Source organism: Electrophorus electricus, chromosome 22 (genome assembly GCF_041902795.1).
Source record: "Electrophorus electricus isolate QZ-2024a chromosome 22, ASM4190279v1, whole genome shotgun sequence".
NCBI classification, from domain to species: Eukaryota; Metazoa; Chordata; class Actinopteri; order Gymnotiformes; family Gymnotidae; genus Electrophorus; species Electrophorus electricus.
Window position 1 is genome coordinate 13,041,174 of NC_137518.1, and position 22,827 is coordinate 13,064,000.

Genomic DNA, 22,827 nt, shown 5'->3' on the forward strand with positions numbered 1-22,827 from the left:
CTGGGGACCGGATTTTACACAGAAAATGCACTGGCTCTGGGTGCCTGTATTTGATTCTGTGTCCATCCATCTGTGTAGTCATCTGTCTGTCCTTTTATTCATCCTTCCATTAATCCATTCATCATTGTTTCTTTTTCATCCTGTTTCTTTGTGAGTGGTGGTTTGGGTGCCTCTGGTGTTTGCAACCCAAAGGCACTGAAACATGCGTTGGTCTGTCTTTTTGCTTCTAAAGAGCTTTGGCCCACAGCTGAACCAGCTACAGCTTGATGTATACTAAGGAAACTACAAAGAATGACCAACAGATGGAGTGAAAAGGTAGACAGAACCCAGAGTCCCTGTCCATTCAACAGTCACACTATTAACCTCATTAAATAGTATTTATTGAGTCATATGTCAGTAGATTTATAAAGTCTGTTCAAAACAGTGTTGTGCAGGAGACCATCAAACAATCTGCTCCAAGGGCTGTTGAAAGAGAAGGTCAGAAAATCAAGGGCATTTGTTAGAAAATAACATCAGAACATATCCAGCTGTGTGTTGTATGCTTTCTCCCTGGGTTTATTACATGACAGGTTAAATGGCCTATTCCAATAGCACTCTTCTCTCACCTTTCATCTCTCCCAAAGGCCACTTCCTGATCAGTGGATATGATGGGTACTCTGCACTATCAGCGCTTTCCTGGCCTCTGTGGTACAGGTGGAAAACACCAGCATCAACCTGGAATGAAATTACACAGTCTTCTGCCACTACAAATACAGACAGTGCAACAGGAGATCCATGACTTAATGTGATGAGATGATAAACTTCATATGTGAGACTGTTTGACCAAACTATGGAAGGTCTCTCACTTTCTCTCATCACGCCTCCATCTCTGGCCCTTATGCGATCTATCTCCGAACCTCTCTCTCCCTGATCTATTTCCTTGCATGGACATATGGTGTGAACATAGGGAATTTAAAGTTTAAGTCACTTTTACATTGAGTACAACCAAATGTTATCGCGTTTACCCGACACAACCTCATCAAATGGTTCTTTCCTTTTGTTTAGTGACTCACTGAATTCTCCAATCAACCACAGGCCATAAACACGCGCACAGTAACAGTGTGCACACTGATTTCCTTTTAAATGATTGTTTCCTCTGGGTTTTTTGGCCTGTCCACCTACAAGCAGCCCAGCACTTCAGAGAGTGTGAGCTGCTGCCGGAGGCTGAGACGGACAGGGCTCCACAGAAGACCAAGCCCAACATTTCACTCTTCTTCTGCTTTGATTTCGCACCCTTGCTCACTCGCAGCTGAGTGAACCACATGACCTTGAGGAGGAAAATCCTGCGAGGTTTTTCTGATCAGCACAGTTCCTGTGTGTTTGTGTTTGTGTGTGTGTGTGTTTACAATATTCTCTGTGGCAACTAAATGTACCCCTGATGATTGGTGAACATGACAGGTCTAACATTTTTGAAGACATTTTATTCTTCTTGTTAGTATAGCCATGATGGAGAACCCTCATAAATATACTCTGTGTGTGTGTGTGTGTGCGTTCGTTTGTGTGTTCGTGTGTGTGCACACACATTCAGTCTTTCATTCTCAGTGGGATGTGCTAAGTAATGACCTCATCTTTCTCTGGTGACCCCAGGTTGACCAAGAGGCCAACCTCTAAGCTACTCCAGATGGGTGTGCAAGACCTTAAATCTGTACTGCAATCAGCTCTCAAATGGGGGGGGTAGATGGAGGATACACACCCTGAAGTGATAATAAAATTTCGCCATTTGCTGGACAGATGGAGTCTCTGATGTGAGCGTAGTTTGATGGTGTCTTTTTGATGCTTTTGTTTAGGCTTTAGTTTGGGGAGATTGGGCTGGGATCAGTTGAAAACTAAGAATGTGAGTCTGTGTACACAATCCTCACCTACAGTTTGACCTCCAAAAAAACGATCACCTTTTCCCCACAGCCTTGGAGAAAGCAAAGCTAAAAATAGAGCCATTTTCCAAAGCTAAAAAAGTTTATACCCCCTGTGACCTGTGACCCTACAAATAAAGCTAATGTTTCGGGAATCCCCAGTTGCTAGAAACGTCAATGAATCCTTTAAAAAATACCATTGTCATTCATCCTCCAACTTTTACAGAATTAATTCATTAACATATAGCCTGATGGATGTTTTGGGGTAACGTGTTTTGTATGTATGTTGGTGTTCGGTTACTTCCATGAAGAGATCATGCCAGTTACATTTGTAAAAACAGCACCGAGCTGTTTTTAACTGATGTTAAAGGATACCAGATGGGTCATAATTGCTTGATGATGTTTGAAGTTTGGATGCGACTGGACATCTGAGAACATTAATAATCTGTCTTGCCCAAAATTCATCAGGAACGTCTTTCATGTTTAAGCCAGAGTTGTGCTCCAGTGCAGCTCGCATGACGGTCCAGGGGTCCAGAACCGAGGAGAATGGAAAGCATCAAAAAGTAAATAACATTTTGTATGAGTCAGCGAATAAGTTTGAGCTACAAATTATGCACCACTAACAACAAGCACATGAAATCACAGTGCTGGTCCAACAGCTGCCAACAGCCCACATCTGACACACAGATAGAATGCCATAAAAAGTGAGCGTGAGAGTGAGAGTGATTGGGGGTCTTAGGGGTCTGGGATTTTGGAGATTTGCCTCAATTATGACAACATATAGCTGCCCCATTACAAACCCAGAGATGGTAATCTAAGAGGTAGGAAAATTGCAGCAAATATGGGGTATATTTTTCTGCCAGGTGTTATCTTTGATGGTATGTATTCCTTCTAAGGCTCAGTGCTACCTTTCAAATTAATCTTAGAGATAGGACTTGACTCTTGGCAGTGGGTGGAGAAGTGGATTCTGCAGTTCAGTTGAATTGCTGCTGGGACATGATTGTGTTTTCATGGTTGCTATGAACCTCATGCCCTTGACCTTGAAAAAAGAGGGCTTTGCTGAATACGATTCCATACAAGCTCCACCACCTACATAATGCCTGAAAAATGGATCCATCTATCCGCTGTATCCATCTATCTGCTGTATCCATCCATCTACTAGATCTATATATCTGCTGTATCCATTTATATACTGGATCCATCTATCTGGCGCATCCATCTATATACTGGGTCCGTCTATATGTTGTATCCATCTATCTGCTGTAGCCATCCACATACTGGATCCATCTATCTACTGGATCCTTCGTTGCATCAGTGAATTTCAGTTTCATTCATCGCTAGTTGACTTCTTGAAAAATCTTTGTTCAATCAAATGTCAATGAGATCCACAGTCCAAAACCTTTCGAGTGTTTTTTTTTTAAATCTTAAAGTTATTTTTTTAACGATGGCCTCAAAATTTGACAAATAATTAACATAGCCCAGAAAGATCCTTTCACAGAAAATATGCTCTTATCTTAACTGAAGATTGGATGTGTTCCTAAAGCCCTTGGAGATCCTGAAGTTGTGTTGGTCTCCAAACAAAAGGATCTGAAGCTGTACCTGTGGTTGGAGGTTCTCAGTAAATATGACTGCTGATCTTCCAAAGCAATCAAAATGCCATTTAGAAAAAAAGAAAAGCCCAAAGCAACTGAACAAAAAAATGTTTCAGTGAGCATGAGATATTTATTCTGCCTAATCCATGTCATTTTCTATTGGTTGCATGAAATTTGAGGTTCTTATGCTTCCTCTGAGTATTGCTACAATATTAATGGCTCAAACTATAAAATCATGGTTATGGTCAATGAAATGGATAAGACGGTGGTGTTAGGAGTGCCCCTGCTAGTCAATCCTCCCCTCGCTATTAACTTTAATGTGTGTAACTTTAAAACATCACCGAAAGGACTGTCTTGACCGTGTTTCTGAATGGCTGTGTGGTGGCATGTGTTATTTTAGTTAGCATAGCCTGTGAAGGAGTTTAGGCTTGCCATTTACTTAATGGGCACTGTGGTTAAGCTGTTAACATTTGAGGCCTGTGGAATCCAGCCAGCTAATGTACAGCCATCTCTGGAAAGTACAAATGATCCCTGCAGAGTTGCTGAATATGCAGAGTTGCTGCCCATCGTGACTTGTGCATCAGAGACGCTTCAGAAGAGTTACCGACACCAAGGTTCCCTGGCATTTGTTGAGAAGAGCTTTGCTCCCACACAGTGCTTATGCAACTATGAATGTGATCCGTGTGTTTCACAATGCATGTCTTAATATTACGATGAACAAAACCAGAATTGCAGTGTAGGCAAGGGATGCATCTAACTTTAAAAAAACACATTGCAGCTTATATAAACCTGATGGAACCGCAGAGCTAGGCTACCAGCCGTGGATTCTCGGTGATAACTGATGACCACATGCAATCTGGAGGAGACTTATTAAATCATGACCTAAGAGTGAAGTCTGTTAGTTTCATTAGCCATCAACAGACTGCATAACACTGCTTGGCCTCTAGAGATGCCTGAGGCATTTTGAACTAAGAAGCATTTGGGAATGCCAAGATCTCAACATGTGTACACACACACACACACAGTGCATTGCACCTCAGCAGACGTGCAACAGATCTGCAGTGTCTTTGAGTTATCTTTAATTATCTCGATGCCATGTTTCATCTTGCTTTCTCTACAGCTCTGCATTTAAAAGATGGCTTGTTTTAATGCTTTTTTTGGCAGTTGTGTTCCTTTATTGTCTGTTGCATAGAGAAGTAGGGGCCTGGGGGTTGCCAGAGTGTGTTTATTCAAATCCCACCTCTCCCAGACCCACACCCGCAAATCTCCAAACAGCTTTTAATTACCCTGCGATGCATTCAGGCGCTCTGCACAATCGTTGCCAAATGGACTCGGCACTGCAGTTTCGGGATCGTACTACCACAAAGCCTTTTTAAACTGCTTTCACACGGCTTTTTCATGGGAAAGCTCCAGAACCATGAGTCACAAGGAAGAGAATCACGACGGGAGGGCAGGCGGAACCTGAGATCTCGTTTGTTGGGAAACTGCTGCTGTGTTTGATAAAACCTGTGACATGTTTATCAGTTTGGATTCCCACTGCAAGTTTGGATTCCCGAGTAGAGACATGAAATTCACAGTGAAATTATGCACTAAATTCTAGAAGTGCAGAGTTTGTGTGTCTGGCGTCTTGCTCTGCCTCGATCTTCAGCTCCACCTGCTCCACCTGTTAAAATTCCAGTGAAACCTGTTCCAATCACTGTGGCCCAGTTAGATTGGAACAGTCATTCAGGAACACCTGGAGCAACTGCCCTTACCCAATGAGACAGCGATTGCTTCCACTGAAATGATCACCTCAAGTGAGTGCCTCTCTCCTGCTTTAGAGAGACACAGATGGACGTTTCTTGGCACAGAAAGACCGAGACTCCCTCCCCCCTCTTTCAAGGGATCACTGGATTCACAATGTCGGAGAGAGATGGAATAGTCATTAAGGTACCTCTGGAACAACTGCATGCTGCTGTCTACAAAAAAGCACTGACAGAACTTATACCAAGACTGCTGAAACCCATAAAACAGGCTCGAGGCCCTTAGGGAACCATTCAGAGTAAAATGCAAGTTTAGAAGCAAAAATGCATCAGAACAACCAGTGAAATGGTGATTTTCTCCTACTCGTGAAATGAATAAGTACTATTCTTCTGCCTTTTGTCATATGCATTCATCATTAAATGTCTCGCAGTCTCGCCATGACTCATTTACTGATCCATAAAAACTCACCGTAAAAAGAAAAAACAGTTAGTTTGGAGCTAGCTTGTGTCCTGGAAGGCAGAAAGATTGCTATGGCCACTCCGAAACAGACACCGAAGCAATTCCAGCTTTTACAGGGCTTGGATTAATCAGAGCAATGTGAAGGAGCAAGGGATCCTCTTCAGAGGAGGAAGCCCCAGATGCTGTATGGAATTATGGGTAATTAGAGTTGGAGACAGATGGGGAGCCACAGCCTTCAGTCTATCCCACTAGATGAAAAACTAAAGAACTAATCTGGTGGGCATCATCAAATTTAGCCTTGCTGGACAGGCTTCGATTTTTGCTTAAGTGTAGCTGGACAACACTGGTGATGTTGACCAAAAGATACAAATAAAACCATGTATACAACTCTCTTTGGAGAAGCACCACATGGAGGACAGTGGCCACATCTGGTTCGCAGTTTGCCTGCATGCATTGTGTTTACTCTGAGTAGGCCCAGTGTTTATCGTCTTTGGCACGTGTCCACAGAGCTGAGTTGCAATCCTGTTTGGTGCTTGGCATGGTGTAATGTTTTGAGAACAGAAAGGAGTGTATTATACACCCTAACCCCTCTCCCCATGGTGGGGGTCATACTTCGTCCATCGTGGTCACAAGTTTCTGTCATGTTTTGCTTTTCCGTCTCAGATCGAGGAAGAGAACACACTGGAAAGATGTTTCAGTGTCAACCATTTAAAAATACAGTTTCCCCTCCTGCATGTTGGACATATGGAAAAGATTGGGTTTATCTGCCCAGGAAACTGGGCAGAGGGAAATAACCAGAGCTCATAGCCTGCCAAGTGAATTTCAGAACAGAAAGTGCCGTTTCTGAGATATTCAACAGCCTGTGACTGGAAACGTTGTGCTGTGCTATTCATTCTGCTCTTAGCAGTTTGTCATGTTGCCAGAGTTATAGATGCTAAGACGTGGGTCCCCTCTTTCTCCATCAGGAAAGAATTATACAGGCTCATGGAAATCTGTGTGTTGTTTGATTTATGTAATAAAATGATTTACTGCACTTTAGCCCCCTGCTATTCAGTCCTTGTTCTTCGAATGCAAATTTCTGCAGATCCCTGCCCTGCCCTTGCCCAGGCGCCAGGTGTAATGACACAGCAACCCATTAGTATCGATTGCTACAAAAATCTGGGTCAAATTTAGATTCAGGCACAAAGCGTTAGATATTGAAATCTGTCCTGAAACCGAAAACATTTTTAACTGTGTACCCCCTTTTAAAAAGAAATACGTTATTTCCTTCCCACGACCACAGGGCCAGGTCTTAAGATAACAAAGGAATACCAGGGCTGTCAGTTGTATGTATCTCCTCTAGGTGAACGCCCTAGGACAAAACCAATTCCACTCCGCTGCAAAATGAAACTGCGCTGGCTTCATATATCACTATAGAACTCATAACCGTGTTAATGGAGACCACAAATAGTGACCCTCAAAAAATGACGGAGTTGGCAGATGTCCCAGTACTGATATGAAGCAGAGAGGGAAGCATTTCTGCTCAAAAGCAATGTGGAACTAATTGCATTTGATCTATGTGATGATGGCCGGCCAATATGCAGTATCAATAAATCTGCGTCATGTTGTTGCTTTGGGACGAGGTGTTAATCTGAGGATGAGTTTCATTTTGTGGGCTCTTTATCTTGGATCAACTGCCTCTGGTAGGCTTGGTGGTACAAAGGCAGGGAGTTAGCAATCAGTCCAATTCTGAACATGCAGTTCGAATTGAATTTTACAGCTTTCATAAAAATGATCGTCTCACTGAAGAACAAGTGTTGATATGTATGAGAAACTGTAAACATATATAGATAGCACAGTTCAGTAAAAGTTTATTTCATTATTTAATGGAATAATTGTAAATATGTTAAACATACAAGAAACCATATAACCACATTTCATAATTTTAATAAAATTACCAGCTTTAACGTAACAAGTCCTCATCAGAAAAAGCATCACTGAGTAATGGTTCTGTTTACTGGGCGCTCAGCACCCTTTTTGCAAATATAAAAATCATTTCAGTCCATATAAGTACACTCACACAGCGTGGAATCTTAACATAGAAGTAGAAAAAATGACAGGAATTGATGTCAGCTGGCTCTATATCTGCATAAACCCTCAAGAATAAAGACATGTTTTCCTTTATCATCCATAAATGGTGAAATACTGTGCACTTCTCCCTCGAAACTGCAGCTTTAGTTCTGGGGTATGTCCAGTACTGGGGAATCACTGTTTCATCACATATTTCACTGGAACTGACTTCTACTGCAGGTTTAGCTAAAATGGTTCCCACATTTGAAATTCACATATATCTGATTATATAGGGCATAGGATGTAAGTATTGTAGACTCACTCTAGTGCATTATAAGTCAGCATGCAGCATTTGTCTGGATGGGAGTATGTGTTCAGTAGAGCTGAAAGCAGCTGTTTGAACCCTCTATAGCAGAAACGGCTTACACCCTTGTAAGTGTGTCACTGATTAATTTTCTCTTTGCCATCTGATGACATGCAACTAGAAACTTTCTTTTCAACCATTACTTAACAATCTGAGCCATTTACATCGTTACAACAACCCTAAAGGACAGATCTAACTAACAGGAATCCGCAGTGCTCCTATGATGATGTGTACAGTATTGCTGTTGCATTTGTGAAAATATGTCTGCTATGTGAAACTGGTAGCAATAGTTATTTCTTTGAAATATTCATACTAAGACACTACATGACATGAACAGCGTAAACAAGTATACTAGCCTGATGACTACACCTGTGGTGGGGCGGGATTCCTTGGCTCCTTAATGCTAGGTGGAAGACTAGTATTACATACTACATTAGAACTATTTTATTTCTAGACTACCTTTATAGATGTACAGGCCCACAGCTTTTGGCAATGACCTGCTAAAGTTCCTATGTGCAGTCATTTTGACTCCCTGGCAGTAACTGGGCTTGGTTGCCTAGTTTTTCAACTTTCTGGGTGGGGTTTTCTTGTGAGTAGGTTTTTGGTCCTGAGTGTCTTGCTGTGGGTGCGGGAGCTCAGAACGCTCTGGTTCAGGCCCATGAAGCTGCTTCAGGACACCTGGCTGGTCCTTGGTGTCGCGTTTGGCCTGCCTGAGCATACGTTTCATGTTCTTCACTTTGTCCCTCAAATGGTTGTTGGCTTTCTCCAGCATCTTCACCTTCTGGGAAAGAGTTTTCACCTTCTCCTCTTCCTCAAAGAGGGCTTTCTGCACCATGGAGCACAGTAGCTGTGGGACAGGAAGTGGAAAGAATTTAAACAGAAAGAATATAGGAGGCTGGTAAAAAGCAGACAAGACAAGCCCTATGATCACAGTGCATAGGAATGGTAGAGTCACTTTCCAATGATTTACCACACAAAAGAAATTTGACGATTAATAAATGCAGACATATTTGGATTTACATTAGGCAATAATTACATTTAAGCTCATGATCAAAATATGAAGGTAAAAGTATGAGTAGGTAATAAAACTGGATGAATATATATATATATATATATATATATATATATATATATATATATATATATATATATATATATATATATATATATATATAAGAATTTGATGCTTATTGGTTGATCTGAGTTAAGATAAGATTGTGAAATGGTATTGATTGTGAAATGGTATGGTGGAATTCTTCATACTTTAGGGAGATCTGCAACAATGTTGTCACTCATGCCAGAATGTTCAGGCCTGTTAACTTAACTTGAAAATACCCATTTCCATAATAGCTCATTTTAGAAGCTATTTTAGTCTGTCAGGTGCTATATATACATGTATATATAATTTTGTCCTTCAGAAGTTGTAGCAATGTGTTTTTGAAGTTAGTTCTTGGAGGCTTAAATCATTAATTCCTTTGGGTTCTAAAGTTCTGAGGGTGTAGACCCAATCTTTTTCCTACTGAGATACAATAGACTACTCTTTGCAATGATGCATGCGCAGAAATGACTGATGATAATTGATTCATTAGGGCTGGTTATTTTAATGGCTGAATTAATAAATTTGCATGTACCACATTTAGCGTGATTTCAGGCTACTGTACCACAGTTATTTGAATCATAATTTCATCAAAAGGATGCGGTCTGCATTTTCCTGGAGGATTCTGAATTGTTTATGTATAATATTAGCCACTGTTTTAACTGTACGATAATAAGTAAACACCAAAGGAATTCTTGTTGTCTTAGCAGTGGACTGTTGATGGGTCAGCGTTGTCCTGCCATGGCAACTCCTCTGCTTCCATGGTGACAACGTCCCCCCACCCTTCTGTCTGAGTCCCCCATTCTCCAGGTTATCCTTGGGGGCCACTGCTTGGATGTATTCAAGGATGTTCCATGTCTCACCCTAGACAGCGGAGCTTACACTTTAATCCTTTGTATCTTATAAAGTATCTTCTGACTGGCCTACAGCCTTTAGTTGTTCTTGGCTGATGACCTTGGTAGATGATCTTTAGTTTCTTTATCCAGTTGGCATTCATCGTGTCGGGGCCAATTGCTGCCCAGTTGTAGGATGTCTGCTGTTGCAGTCCTGTCTGGTTCCTGCTGTGAGAGATTCTGGTGTAATGCGATGGTTCATTCTCCTGTATTCTCTTCCAGTGTTGTTCAGTTTCAGCTCTGGCTGGATCCTCAGTCAGGGTTCTGCTGATTGTAAGTGAGAGTACACTTTAGATGGCTCTGTGGTGAAGAAGGCTTTCATTGTTTTGACTTCTGCTTCTTTCATGCATATCTGCATGTCTAGCTTCCAGTGTTATTAACCTTTGCTCAGCTCCAGGGCCTCACCTATGAGCCGCTGTTGTATTTCTTCAGTAGCCAGACACAATATTTGATGTATATACCCTTCTGATGCTCTTTCTGACTTCCATCTGGTTTCCAGCCTTTTTTCAAAGTGGGTGCTGGGGGCGGCCTGTGGCTTGTACGTTGCAGCCTAGGGTTAAAGCATAACTAACTATGCCACTTGTTTGTATCATGCTTATATTTGCACAAACCCTCTGGTGGTGGCTTGTCACTAAGTCAGGAAAGCCTACAGTGGTGGCTATCAGTAGAAGTCATGGTTATCTTTTCCTTACCACAGCTGAGCCACACCATGTGTCCACTGTAACTCTGGTATTCCTGGATTCCTTTAGCAATTCTGACTGTTGTGTTTCAGATGCAGCAGGCGGTTTATTTGGGGCAATGCCATATCCCATTTATCTCATCCATCTCTGGCTGCGATAGGGGACTTCATTTTCTGTTGCTGAAGGCAGGGTAAGCAATAGCTTGTCTGTGAGTGTGGATGAAGGCCTCCTCCTCATCCACAGTTCCCTTATGCACTTCCTGTGGCCTCTTCCTTTGGGCTTTCTGCTGTAGTAGCCTCCCAACAGCCCCGTGTGGTCCGGTCTTATCATCTAATCATCTGTTAGAGTTGTTGCAGTATCCCACATACAACACACCTTGTTTCATGCTGTGTATATATAATGAGAATTGGCTTTGGCTTAAGTGTCTTTTTCGAGAGCATCTTGAATGTGAAAATTAGTCTCAGTTGACACAGTGATCATGGCCATTTTTCTAAGCAGATTTTTCCTGAATGCTCCTTTACCTTTATGACCTGAGCTACTGTGAAACATGCAAAGCAGGTGAACACCATGACATATTAGAGTGTGCTTTCACCAATATGACTAACAGAAGGTGCATTCAGATTACACAACACTGTATTGTACATAAATAGACACAGAAGATGACAGAAAACTACATGCACACAGAGGGTAAATGCCCCCGCACACCTGCACACCTAGTGGGCAAGACAGTCACAGGGGTCATCTATGAGCATCTAACCATCTGTTTCTCACAGTTTTGATGATGTCCACTGTACTCGACACGAGGCCTCTTTTAACAAACATACCTTGCTGTGCGTAGCAAAAACCGCCACTCTGTTTCCTGTTTCTTGTTTCTTGCTCAAGCTGTCAACACCCCCGTGACTTCCCGCTTCACAGGTAAGTAAACACTGCCAAGTGATTACGTTCAGTAGGAAGCCAATTCAGCTCTCTGGCATCTTTTCCGCCTGTGTTCTCCATGTTCCATCCTTCTTTGCTCCTGAGATGTCAGATCCCACTGGGAAATGTCGTCATGGTAACACTCAGTTTCTGAACTTGGTCGTTATTGCTTTTTAATTATAGCAGTTAAGACCTCCGGGGTGGTAGTTTAAAAGCGGGGGGGGGGGGGGGGGCATGTAAGGGGTGGGTTTGGGAATGAATATCTCTCTTACTTTAGCGGTAATCTGAATGCAATTGAGAGAGGGAATGACATCTGCTGTTCCTTCGCTTAACCTTCTGACTACTGATGTGAATTGAAACTAGCTCATTAATGAAACATAAACCATCCATGCTGCTTCGCTGTGACAGAAAGCTTTCAGGACCCGATTGAAAGTAGCTCTCCAGACAGATATTTCGTGGTCATTGAAAAGAATGCAAGGAGCGCACTATGATTTATAAATGTCTGTTTTAAAAAAAAGGGAAAAAAAATGCAAAAGCCAGCAGGGTTTTGCAGCATGTGGGCTGGTGTTAACAGCAACGTGACATTAGTGGGTCTCCAACTCTGGCAGAGTCGTGCAGAAATGTACAAGCCTGGTCAGCCATAACAAGAATCTCATTAGAAAAACAGTAACACAGGGTTTAAAAATACACCCACGATTTATGAGAATCATGTGCTCCTGAGAGAACAAAAGCACTAAAACTAAAGAAACAAAGTCACCCAGTTCAGTGCTCCCAATGCTCCGGAGACCTTGACCCACACAGAAACTGTGCCCACAATGCTTTGCTTTTATAGTGTGGTATAGATTTGAAAACCACACTTGTTTGGAACCTGTGACTGATATGGACCTCATGGAATATCCCCACTGCATTTGCACTGAGTCTAAGGCTGAATGAGTCGAGTCTGAAGGCAGTTACAGGCAAAAAATCTGCAGCACGCAAGATGTCTCCACAATACCCTTCCCTGGTTTTCTCATACTCTTATTTCTCAGTTGCTGGAATACATTCCCACAGGAGGATGGCATCTCTCTTTCTCACTCACACAAAATCAGTGAGAAATCATTTACAGCTGATGCTTTTATACAAAGCAACTTACAATTCTGACTGAACGCAACTTGAGAGTTAAGGGCTTTGCTTAGGGATCCAACAGTGGCAACGTGGCTGTGGTGGGGCTTAAACTGGCAAACCTCTGATGACTGGTCAAGTTCCTTAACCACTGAGCTACCACTGCACTCTGAATCAGCTTTTCACAGTTTGCTCTGTTTCTACTGCAGGGCACATATGAGTCTTTTGAGGATTTTGCAGATGCTCCTTACTGCCACTTTTGGCCGTCACTTTAAAAATGGTAACATCCTGAACAACTTTCATATGGTCATATCTGTGGCAATAGTTCATGTTCTGCACTCATTAAATATGGGCCTGGCTAAGGCCATCTTAAGTGTAGAGAGAGAGTGTGTGTTCAGAGTGAGTTATGGTGATCGGACTGGCAGGTCCATGGCGCGTGTCCTGTAAGCGGCAGGGTGGGGGCGAGGGCTCACCCGGCTGTCCTCCTGGGCCTCCCACTCGGGCGTGTACATGTGGACCTGCGTCCCCGCTGTGCAGTTGGAGAACTGGAAGAGGTTGGCGAACATGCGGTGGTTGTCGGGCGTATCGGGGAAGATGGGGTCCTGGAAGTTCACTCCGTGAGGAATGATGCTGTAGTTTTCATCCATCCTTGGAGGTAATAATTTAAATAATTAATAAATCATTTATATAATTGCATCATGTCACACCATAGGAAATGCAACCAAGGGTATAAAACCCTAATAAAAAAAAACAAACAAACATCACATTGTTCTCTTTCTGCTACAATAAATGTATATAAACCTGGGAAGGAAGCCATAACAAAGCTCATACATTATTGAACAGACATGTCCAGAAAGATTATACCTGCAGTAAAACGTGTGTGTGTGTGTGTGTGTGTGTGTGTGTGTGTGCGTGCGTGTGCGTTTGTGTGTGTGTGCACGCATGTGTCTGATCCTGTTTCTTGACAAGAAACTGGTAGATACCATTTCTTTAATAATGAAAACAATGGTGAGATAAATCTAAAGATTGTGTATGATCGGCATTAATTCACAGGCAATTCGATTTTTTCTCCCTCAGGCTCAGATGGATTTAGAAGAAGATAAGTCATGATTGGCAGTCTCTTGCTGTTCCTACCACACACACACACACACACACACACACACACACACACATATATACATACATATATATACATATATTTATTCTCTTTCCAAGCAGTGAGAGAATAAGCAAAGCCTGAATCAAAGTTCTGATGGCAGCTGGTGAAATATTAATACCAAAACCATGGTTACACTGCAACACGGCAGAAAAACGAGAAGCTTGTTTTTTGTTTTTTTTTTGCCTTCTGATTAAGGCCAGACTCTTTTTTTTCTTCCTGTGAGTCTTGGCTGGCAGCCATGAACAGCCAGAGGAAAGATGGCCCTGCATTTTGACTCCAGATTCGTGTTTGAACTCCCTGACAACAGCACAGCACACGCTGAAGGTGTTGTGCTTCCTGAGAGCACTCATTACAAAGCAGCCAAAAGGAAGGATTCATGTCAGTTATTTGTTAATATCTGAAAACGGCAAACGTAATGGTGTGCGTCATTGCATTGGGCAGGAAAGCGCTCAGGCTCTATACAAACGATATGCTAATGGGTGCTGGGCAGGCAGCGCGCTTATGTTTGTGTTCTTTTGCATGAACTGTTCTTTCTGCAATTATTTCAGTGTTTGCTTTGTGTCCTTAGTGGGCGATGCCACACAGCAGCTGCGGGTGGCGAGAAACACAGTGACCCCTTGTGTTTTCGGAGAATATGATTGCTGGATGGGATATCAGCATCTGTGTTCTTGTGTTGAGGAACACGAGAATACAGTGTTCTGTTTCTTGATGGCTGAAACACTTCAGTATATTGTCAAAAGTAAAAATATATATATATAAATAAATTTTTAAAAAGCTTTAATCTTTCCTGATGCTCCGGTTTGGTTGACTCGTAAATGAGGCGTGTTATTTTAGATGAAAACAGTACAGTCTTAAGAGCTAAAGGGTGACTCTCCAGTCAGTTCACCTGGATTTTATCTGAACCCCCCCCCCAATCTCTCTCTATCTATCTTATTCACTCTCTCTCTCTCTCTCTCTGGTTGCATGTAAACGTGTATTTTGTGGAAGTGTTGGGTTTGGAGCCTGCAAGACCACAGTTCATCCATCCGGATCCCCTTGCAGCTCTCTATGGGAGCATCAAAAACTCCAGAGAGTTGTGCCGCTTAAATCCAGCAATGCCCAGCCTGCCTGATGGAAATTCAGGACAAATTCCAAACACCTCCCAACAGTCATTTAGTGCCCTAGATAGCTTAGAGCTGGTGTACGCTACACTATAGGAAGCTGTTTTGCCAGTTGATCTCAAATTCTGGAATACTCTAGTGCAATCTGGAGTTCATTAAGTGAAATTTACAATAAGTACATATTACTTATGCCTAAATAAGGGTGTTATTAAAGATAAAAAATATGTTCAGTCTTGTACGGGTGGATGAATTTCGCGAATATTTGCTATTTGGCATCAGAAACATCCCACAGAGGCTTCCACTCTCCTTGGTATCGATTTTCCACAGTCCTACACGTAGCCGTATGAGTGTAATCGCTTCTTAACTATTTGTTCTAAGTGGACAGCTAAAAGCAAGTTGGTAGATCATGTCTGCTAAATGCCAAACATGTAGATGTGAATATAATGAGTAAAAAACAAAAAAACTGAATTCATATTTTGATTCAGCGTGCAAAAATACCTAATAAACAGGTGTTTTTTGTTGCTCTGGCCTGTCCTACTTAGTTCGTGTGTTAAGTTTAAGCTGCACGAGGTTTTTCATATCGGCTAAATATCGTTTAATGAGAGAGCCGAACGGGGACTGATGGAAAGCAAAGCAATGGAGGAAAGGAGGAAGGAAGAGGAGAACGTTGTTTGGGGAGTTCAGTAGGTTTATGAAGGTCAGTGTCACTTTGCTGTGTACTAAGTCATTGTGGGTAAATATTTAGCAAGCATGTATGATTACTGTCTGAAAGTTAAGAGCCATCTTAAATTTTAGGGTTAGACCAGTTGCAAAATGGTTTTGGACCAATTTAGTTTTGGATAAGATGTGAAGAGTCACTTAGGAGCGTCTTTTTGCTGTGTGGTTTTGTATGGTCATCATCTGTTATTCATGTCCTGTAAAATAGGATAACACAAAGTTCTGCTTGACAAATTTAATGCATTCCTCCCTCTTTTGTACTGCCAGTGTCTACCAGTCACAATTTCACTGACTGTACTTGGTAAGCCTTTGTGTTTTTGGATGTCTTTTTATCAGAAAGTAATGTGTATTCTCTGTGGCATCTGGGGGATTTTATCTCATCTCATGGCCAGCGTACCTCCTCAAATTCTGGTTGACCTCATGTTCTGGCACATTTTTCATATATCATTTAATGTATAAACAAATAAAACAAACAAATAACAAACAAAAAAAACCCACCACACTCATATCTGACGCCTGTCTGGAAAAGTCTGGAGTGTGTATATTTTTACCCAATAGTCCATGCCGTTCTGATGAATGTTTCTGTGCTGGGCCTCTCTGGTTTCTCAGCTTTTTGATGGTTTGAATGAGATTTGTCCTGCCAAACTGGAACCAGCTGTAAGAATGGTTCAGGGTTTGGGTTTGTAATTCTTTACCTTTCTCTCTCTCTCAATCTCTCTCTCTCACTCTCATGCATGCATTCACATACACACACTCACGCATGCACATACAGAAGTGCGCGCACACACATACTCGCGCACACACAGACACGCATGCATGCACACACACGCACACACACAGACACAAGCAAACAGGATGTTCAATTCACATCATTCTAGTCTGATAGTCTAGTGACTGTCAGCAGATATAATGTAGTCCATCGGTAACTGGGCTGTGACTCAAATTTTATTGTTTCAACTCTTTCACATACTAGATTCAAAATGAGTGTTAGACACCATGTGGACCAAAGACATGTGGATGTCAGTAAAGCAGACCATCTAGCACAGACCATCTAGACCATCTAGAACAGACCATGTAGAACAGACCATCTAAAGCAAACCAACTAAAACAGACCATCTAGACCATCTAAAGCATTTTTTATAGAGTGCCCTGCATATCACATCATCAACATCTATGCTGCCAGCTGTTCTGGATAGTAAACAGTAACTCAAAGATCAAACTTTAAAAAATGAATAAACATGTGCTGAGAGTACTGCAAATTCAGTGATCATGAGGAGAAAAGCTTCCTTCCCCTCAGTTTGTAGAGCTCAGAGTTCACACATCACACATTTGAGTAGAAACTCAACACTCTGTTCTTCGGTAAAGGCAGAGTAGAAGAGTTTAGTGTTTCACACCAAACCCATAGCTGAGCTGAACACATGTCTCTTTCTTGTTTTCTCTCTCTCTCTCTCCCTCTCTCTCTCTCTCCCTCTCTATCTCCCTCTCTCTCTCCCATCTCGGGTGCTGTCTGGGGATCAGGGCTGGTGATTGATTGATGGTGGGTTTCGTTGAGTGTCGTTTCGTGCATTTCACAGGAAATGTGGAAACTCACCAGGGAGAGAGCGGGAGGGAGGAGGGAGAGAGAGATGGAAACGTTTCAACACGTCTTTGCTGATTTGGCACGTGAGCCCTCGGCGGTGTGATATGATGAGAGCATTGTGCTCTACCATGCTACAGACCTTCCTCGCATAACACTCACCTGGGGCATGGGGTGTTGTTCGGGGCATTCAAACAAGGGCATGGTTTCTAGATAAGGATGGGATTTTTTCCTTCCCCCATCTCCCATAAGACAACAGGCACCTCTTTGGAATGCTGTGGGTATTGCTATCTGATTTCTTACATCAGGTGACCCTTTCACCTCTGGGAAGGTTCGCGTCTTACGAACAGAAGCGTTTTGAGGAATACTACACCCGTACCCAATTACTCTGAGGCACACTCAGAGCAAAAGGTATCCTGATGACATCAGAATCATTGTCTGCTTTTGAATATGGATCAGGGGTTCAGGTGCATTTTTTTTCCCCAATCAAAAGCTTTGTTCCTTGGTGACATGCATCTGTGTTTTCCAGGTATTCCCATGTCTCTCAGGGCTGACCTAGGATGCCATTTGGATCAAGAACGTGGTGCAGTAGAATACCTCAGTCTGGGACCTGTCTGGGTCAAGCTCTGGGCAGGGGGCGAACTCTATGGACCTTCACTTCAACGAAACAGTGAGAAAAGCATCTGTCACCTCAGTCTTCTCTGAGCACCACCTCCGTCTGCTCCACCCTTACCCCTCAGCACTGAGTATTGTGCGTGGCTCCAGACCTCTGGGTGATCATCCAGAGCTGCTGTGGTTTGGAATGCCTTTGAAGGATATTCGCCTGGAGGGTGACGAAAACGGAGCGAGGGATGGGGTGGGCGGGGCTCGGCCTGAACCTGTCCTTTCTCGTACTGATTGGCTTATAGACTCTTGAGGACATAATGACTGTTGGTACGTGCTGCAGCAGACACTGATTTAAACTGTAGGGCCACATTTATGCCTTTAAAGTAATCGGTGCCCGCTAGCCATTCTTGAATCTGTTACCCCCTGTGTTAAATTCTGGCCGTCTACGGACATCTGGAAGTGGTGCAATTATGCCATAAATCTGAACTAATCTAACTAATCTAATCTAAATCATACCTTGACCTCCTGGTTGTAGTTAATTGGATTTGCTGTTCAAATTTGTTTCTGGGTAAAAAAAATTGGAGGGATTTTTTAAAAATGTTTTGCAAAATACGTGGCACTGTGAGCTATGATTTGATAAAGACGTTTTTTCCTATGATTCTGAAAGCTTGATGGCTGTGTTAACATCATGCAACAATTTTCAACTTAATTCAAGACATCATTCAATGTTCCAATGGAAAAGGTCATATTCTTTCTCTCTCTCTCTCTCTCTCTCTCTCTCTCTCTCTCTCTCTCTCTCTCTCTCTCTCTCTGCGCCTGACCCTGCTAGCTTTAAAGCTGTGGTTTCTCATTAAATACATTGGAATGTCTGAAATGTTTGTACTGTTCTCCTGGTAATAATGAAAGGATGTGTGTCAACATGTCCCTTAGTCCAGGCAGGTCCACTTAGCATTGTACTGTAGTAGAGGCAACTGAACTGTGGGGTTGGTGTCAGCAACCTCTCCCGGCCAAAGAGCTACCAATTCAGGACATGCTGTGGAACATAGACAAACCAAACCAAACCCAAGTATACACTTTCACAGACCCCTAGTCATTACAGGTGAAGGAACAGGTGCTCAGCGTGGAAGGAACCTGACAACAGCACTAGTTTATCTGCTCCGGTTACATGCAACCGACCTGGTGTACCTGGAAACCGCTTCGCCTGTCTTAAGCCGAAGACGACGTCATAAACCTCCCAGAAACAATTGATTTTCTCTTCTTATGAAAATAGAATTTCATCTACAGACATTTTCCATGCATCTGCTACGATAAAACAAAGATGCATTTGGGATCGTTACAATAAAACAGCTGATTTGCGAATACTTCCCTAACGCTACCCTCCCCCTTAGCAATAGCAGGCAGCGTGGAAAGGCACAGAGCACTTATGTGGACTTATGTGGACACAGAGCAGACGTACACGTAGGAGGAGACCACCGCTCACTTTTCGCCGGCTGGGCTGTGGGGGTAACGTGGTGAACACAAGTACAACCGTCTACTTTTCCAGAGATACAAGGCTTCCACTATCTCTACAACAACTGCGGTCCGGCCAACCTGTGCAAACAGAATTACTATGAAAAGAAAAGACACATGAAGAAAGTTTGTGTCTTGTTGTTTCTCTGTTATATGAGCACAATGGACCTGTTGCTCTCTCTGCCTGTGTCTTCTGGTTATCACCACAAACTTACACTTCCCATTAAAAGACACATATTTCCAGTACCACACACAAAGAGCAGTACCCACTTTACTCACACATGTGCCTGCTCTTCTCTCCTTGTCTCCGTTTCTCTCCCCCTCTCTTTCTCTCCCCCTCTCTCTATCTCTCTTTCCCTCCTCTGTCTCCCTCTCTTTCCCTTTCCCCAGAATGAGGGTTAATGGTCACACTCCCACACATCTGTTTCAGGTTAGCATCTTCAGGTCCTGTCAGTTTCCTGGCCAGCTGGATCATAGTTTCCCTCAAACATAGAAACAAAGACCCAGGGAGGTCAGACACGTGAAGTAATAAAGAGCGTTTAATTCTCTTCATATACACATTTAGATATATTCACTTTTGAACTGTGTTCCGATTAAAACTGCAAGCTGGACACGTGACTTCACATTGACTATAGTGACCAATACATCGCAAAGTGAAATGCGCTAATTTAGTAGGCTTGGGGATTTATTATTAGTTACCATTTATTATTATTATTTTACTGGATACAGTTGGAACGAGTATTTGTTTGCACAGAGCAGCCACTCAGCCATACCTCAGGAAGATGTAATAGGAGTTGTTCTCCACCACGCTGTAGGAGTAGCAGGGGAAGTACCCGAGTCCGGTGACGTTGAACCTGGAGCCGGCTGGCACCTCCAACATGCTGCCCCACGCCTGGTCACACAGTAGCTCGATCTCCGCAGAGAAGAACAGATCGGTGTCATATTGCCACGGCAGGTAGTTGTACACGCTGTAAGATTCCTTGTAGATGGCGAGGACTTTGGCGAAAACTATGATCTCCGCCAGTTCAGCCCGGCACGATTCGGTTTGAGGTCTCCAGTCGTGGGGGAGCTGGCACCCCCACGCCGCACTTAGGTGGGACGCTAGAATTAATAGCAGGAGAGCACCCATCACAGGAAACGATGCACCTCCAGCTAAAAGTAACCATGTGCAGCGCGCGCTATTGTCCTTGCAAACCCCCCCACTTACTTTCCGCGACCAACTCCGCTCAGAACGCGCAGCATCTATGCGTAAACCTCCAGAAAACGCAAACGTGGTAATAACACAAACGTTACGGCAAAGATGTCAGGATACCCGGGTTTTATATCCGGCAGCGCGTAAATCAGTGCATGCCTCTGGACCGTTTAACCGCTCGTCTTTACGCCATCCTCATCTGCGCGCTCCGCGAGGCGATGATCTAATATTACGCGCGGCTCGCGGACTTGGGTGGCTCTAAGGCGCGCGGGCGACGACTAAGTGCCTCTACTTCTCCAATTTGGCAGCCTAAACCTTCACAAACTTCCCGTGAACCGCAGTAAGGACATTCCCTTCTTTAACACTACAGGACATTTTTATACATTAATACCAGTGAGAGAAAGAGCGAGAGAGAGAGAGAGAATTAAGTAATTAAAGAAAGATAGAAAGAAAGTAAGAAAATAATTTAACTTACCATTGTGAAAGCACCAAATAAAACTTATTGTGAGGTTGTTAGACACTGAGGAATAACCGAAACAATAATACTGCAACCCGCGAGATGCGTTCAAAAAACATACATGAATGTTGTTATAAACTCACCGCTAGAATAATTACGCTGGAAATGGATCAACAAACACATGAATGAATGAATGAATGAATGGCTAGCGTGTCAGATATAGGGCACACACACACAGAGTAGGGCTGATCCGAACACACCTAAGAGCCACTTTTTGGCAAACAGTGGTTTCAGTAGCACACTGTTGTTTTGGGGCATAGAAGAGACATGGAAAAGACAGAAGAAAAGAAAACCTGAAGGCATCTTCGAAAATAAAGCATTTAAATAGAAGATTTTCAATCCCTGTTCAGACACGGTTTTTTTTTTTTTATTATTCTCTGCTCAGTCTGTTCTTTTGTGAATCGGGCGTACAAGATCAGCATGAGATCTTGAACTTAAAACCGAGAGTTAAGCTATAACAACGCCCTGACTCCGGCTATATTGTCCATTCCATGTTTGCACATGCACTTCTGCCATCGTTAACTCGCTCTGCTTCTTTTACTTGAGAAAGCTGCAGGAGATTTAGGATGTTTGCAGGGTGTTATCGCGCCACCCAGCGCCGTTGCTTTGTCTCATCGTTAGGGAACAATATCGGTTTGGGTTGTTTATTTTAAATGCATAAACATGGATTTTGTTTATAGATGGCAAAAGAGCGGTTATCTTTCTTAGTCTAAAAGTTGCATTCCTTTGTGAATGCGTAAAGACAAACGTAGTTTAGCATCGTTTTTGCGCAGTGTGTGCACGTTTTGCGTGCGTGCGAGTGTGCAGTCTTGTGTATAAAGTCGATGAATTTCTCTCCCCACTTAAATTAAACAGAAGAAACTGTCTCTATATCTTGAATGAATTGCATTCGCATTAACAGTTACTTAGTTACGTGAATCAGTGTGAGTCGATTCCATGGTTTGATGAATTGACCAGTGAATCTACATGGATTGAAACCGTAGGCCTATATGTTTAAACTATTCTGTCAGGAAAATGTAGGTTACATCACAGCGTAAAACCGTTTATGCTATGGTGCGTGTATTCAGTATGCATTCACTGTTATATTTGAAAAGATAATAGCTGAACATGCTTACTAATACTTTGTGTAAATACGCGTAAATTTCACACCCGTCAACGCATGGTTTCTCAAAGCCAGTTACTGAGTAAAATTTACATTTACGGCATTTAGCTGACGCTTTTATCCAAAGCGACTTACAATTATGACTGAGTACAACTTGAGCAACTGAGGGTTAAGGGTCTTGCTCAGGGGCCCAACAGTGGCAACTTGGCAGTGGTGGAACTTGAACCAGCAACCGTACGATTACAAGTCAAGTACCTTAATCATTGAGCTACCACTGTAAATTGAACTATAAAATCAAATCGTAAAATCAAACCCCTCACTCGACAATGCGCTGACAGCGTGCGTTTCCATCTGCTTGCATGTTTTCATAGCTCAGAGAGAATATTCTACCAAAGGACTAAACTCCCCCTGGGCTCTGAGCTCGGCTCGCACCGATGCACTGAGGCGAGTCTGCTCCCACGGTGTGGCTGTCACCCTTCTATACCGCCGCATCTCCTAGCAACCCGTCGCTAGGGACCGCGCGCACAGCGGCGGAACGGGGTGTCGGTGTACGGGCGCTCCCGACGGT

General features: G+C 42.9%; 1 protein-coding gene across 2 annotated transcripts; it reads right to left on the reverse strand.

Moving 5' to 3' along the window:
* Positions 1-392: 392 nt before the first annotated feature.
* On the reverse strand, positions 393-21,238 carry ccdc3b (coiled-coil domain containing 3b). 2 transcript variants are annotated; one of them, XM_027020528.3, is made up of 4 exons: positions 20,222-21,238; positions 13,255-13,429; positions 606-714; positions 393-462 (listed from the first exon to the last, which is right to left on the reverse strand). In XM_027020528.3, exons 1-4 carry the CDS (start codon positions 20,575-20,577, stop codon positions 416-418), a joined length of 687 nt encoding a protein of 228 aa, XP_026876329.1. In that variant the 5' UTR covers positions 20,578-21,238; the 3' UTR covers positions 393-415. The 2 variants fall into 2 exon arrangements, with proteins under 2 accessions (XP_026876329.1, XP_026876328.2); XM_027020527.3 differs by lacking the exons at positions 393-462; positions 606-714 and adding an exon at positions 7,517-8,943 and having other exon boundaries at positions 20,222-21,221.
* Between the last annotated feature and the right edge of the window lie 1,589 nt (positions 21,239-22,827).

Coding starts and splice junctions, on each gene's coding strand:
- ccdc3b (XM_027020527.3), bottom strand. CDS start 20,577: ATGGGTGCTCTCCTGCTATTAATTCTAGCGTCCCACCTAAGTGCGGCG. Junction 13,430..20,221: donor TCCTATTACATCTTCCTGAG/GTATGGCTGAGT, acceptor ATTACCTCCAAG/GATGGATGAAAACTACAGCA. Junction 8,944..13,254: donor AGGCCCAGGAGGACAGCCGG/GTGAGCCCTCGC, acceptor CCTGTCCCACAG/CTACTGTGCTCCATGGTGCA.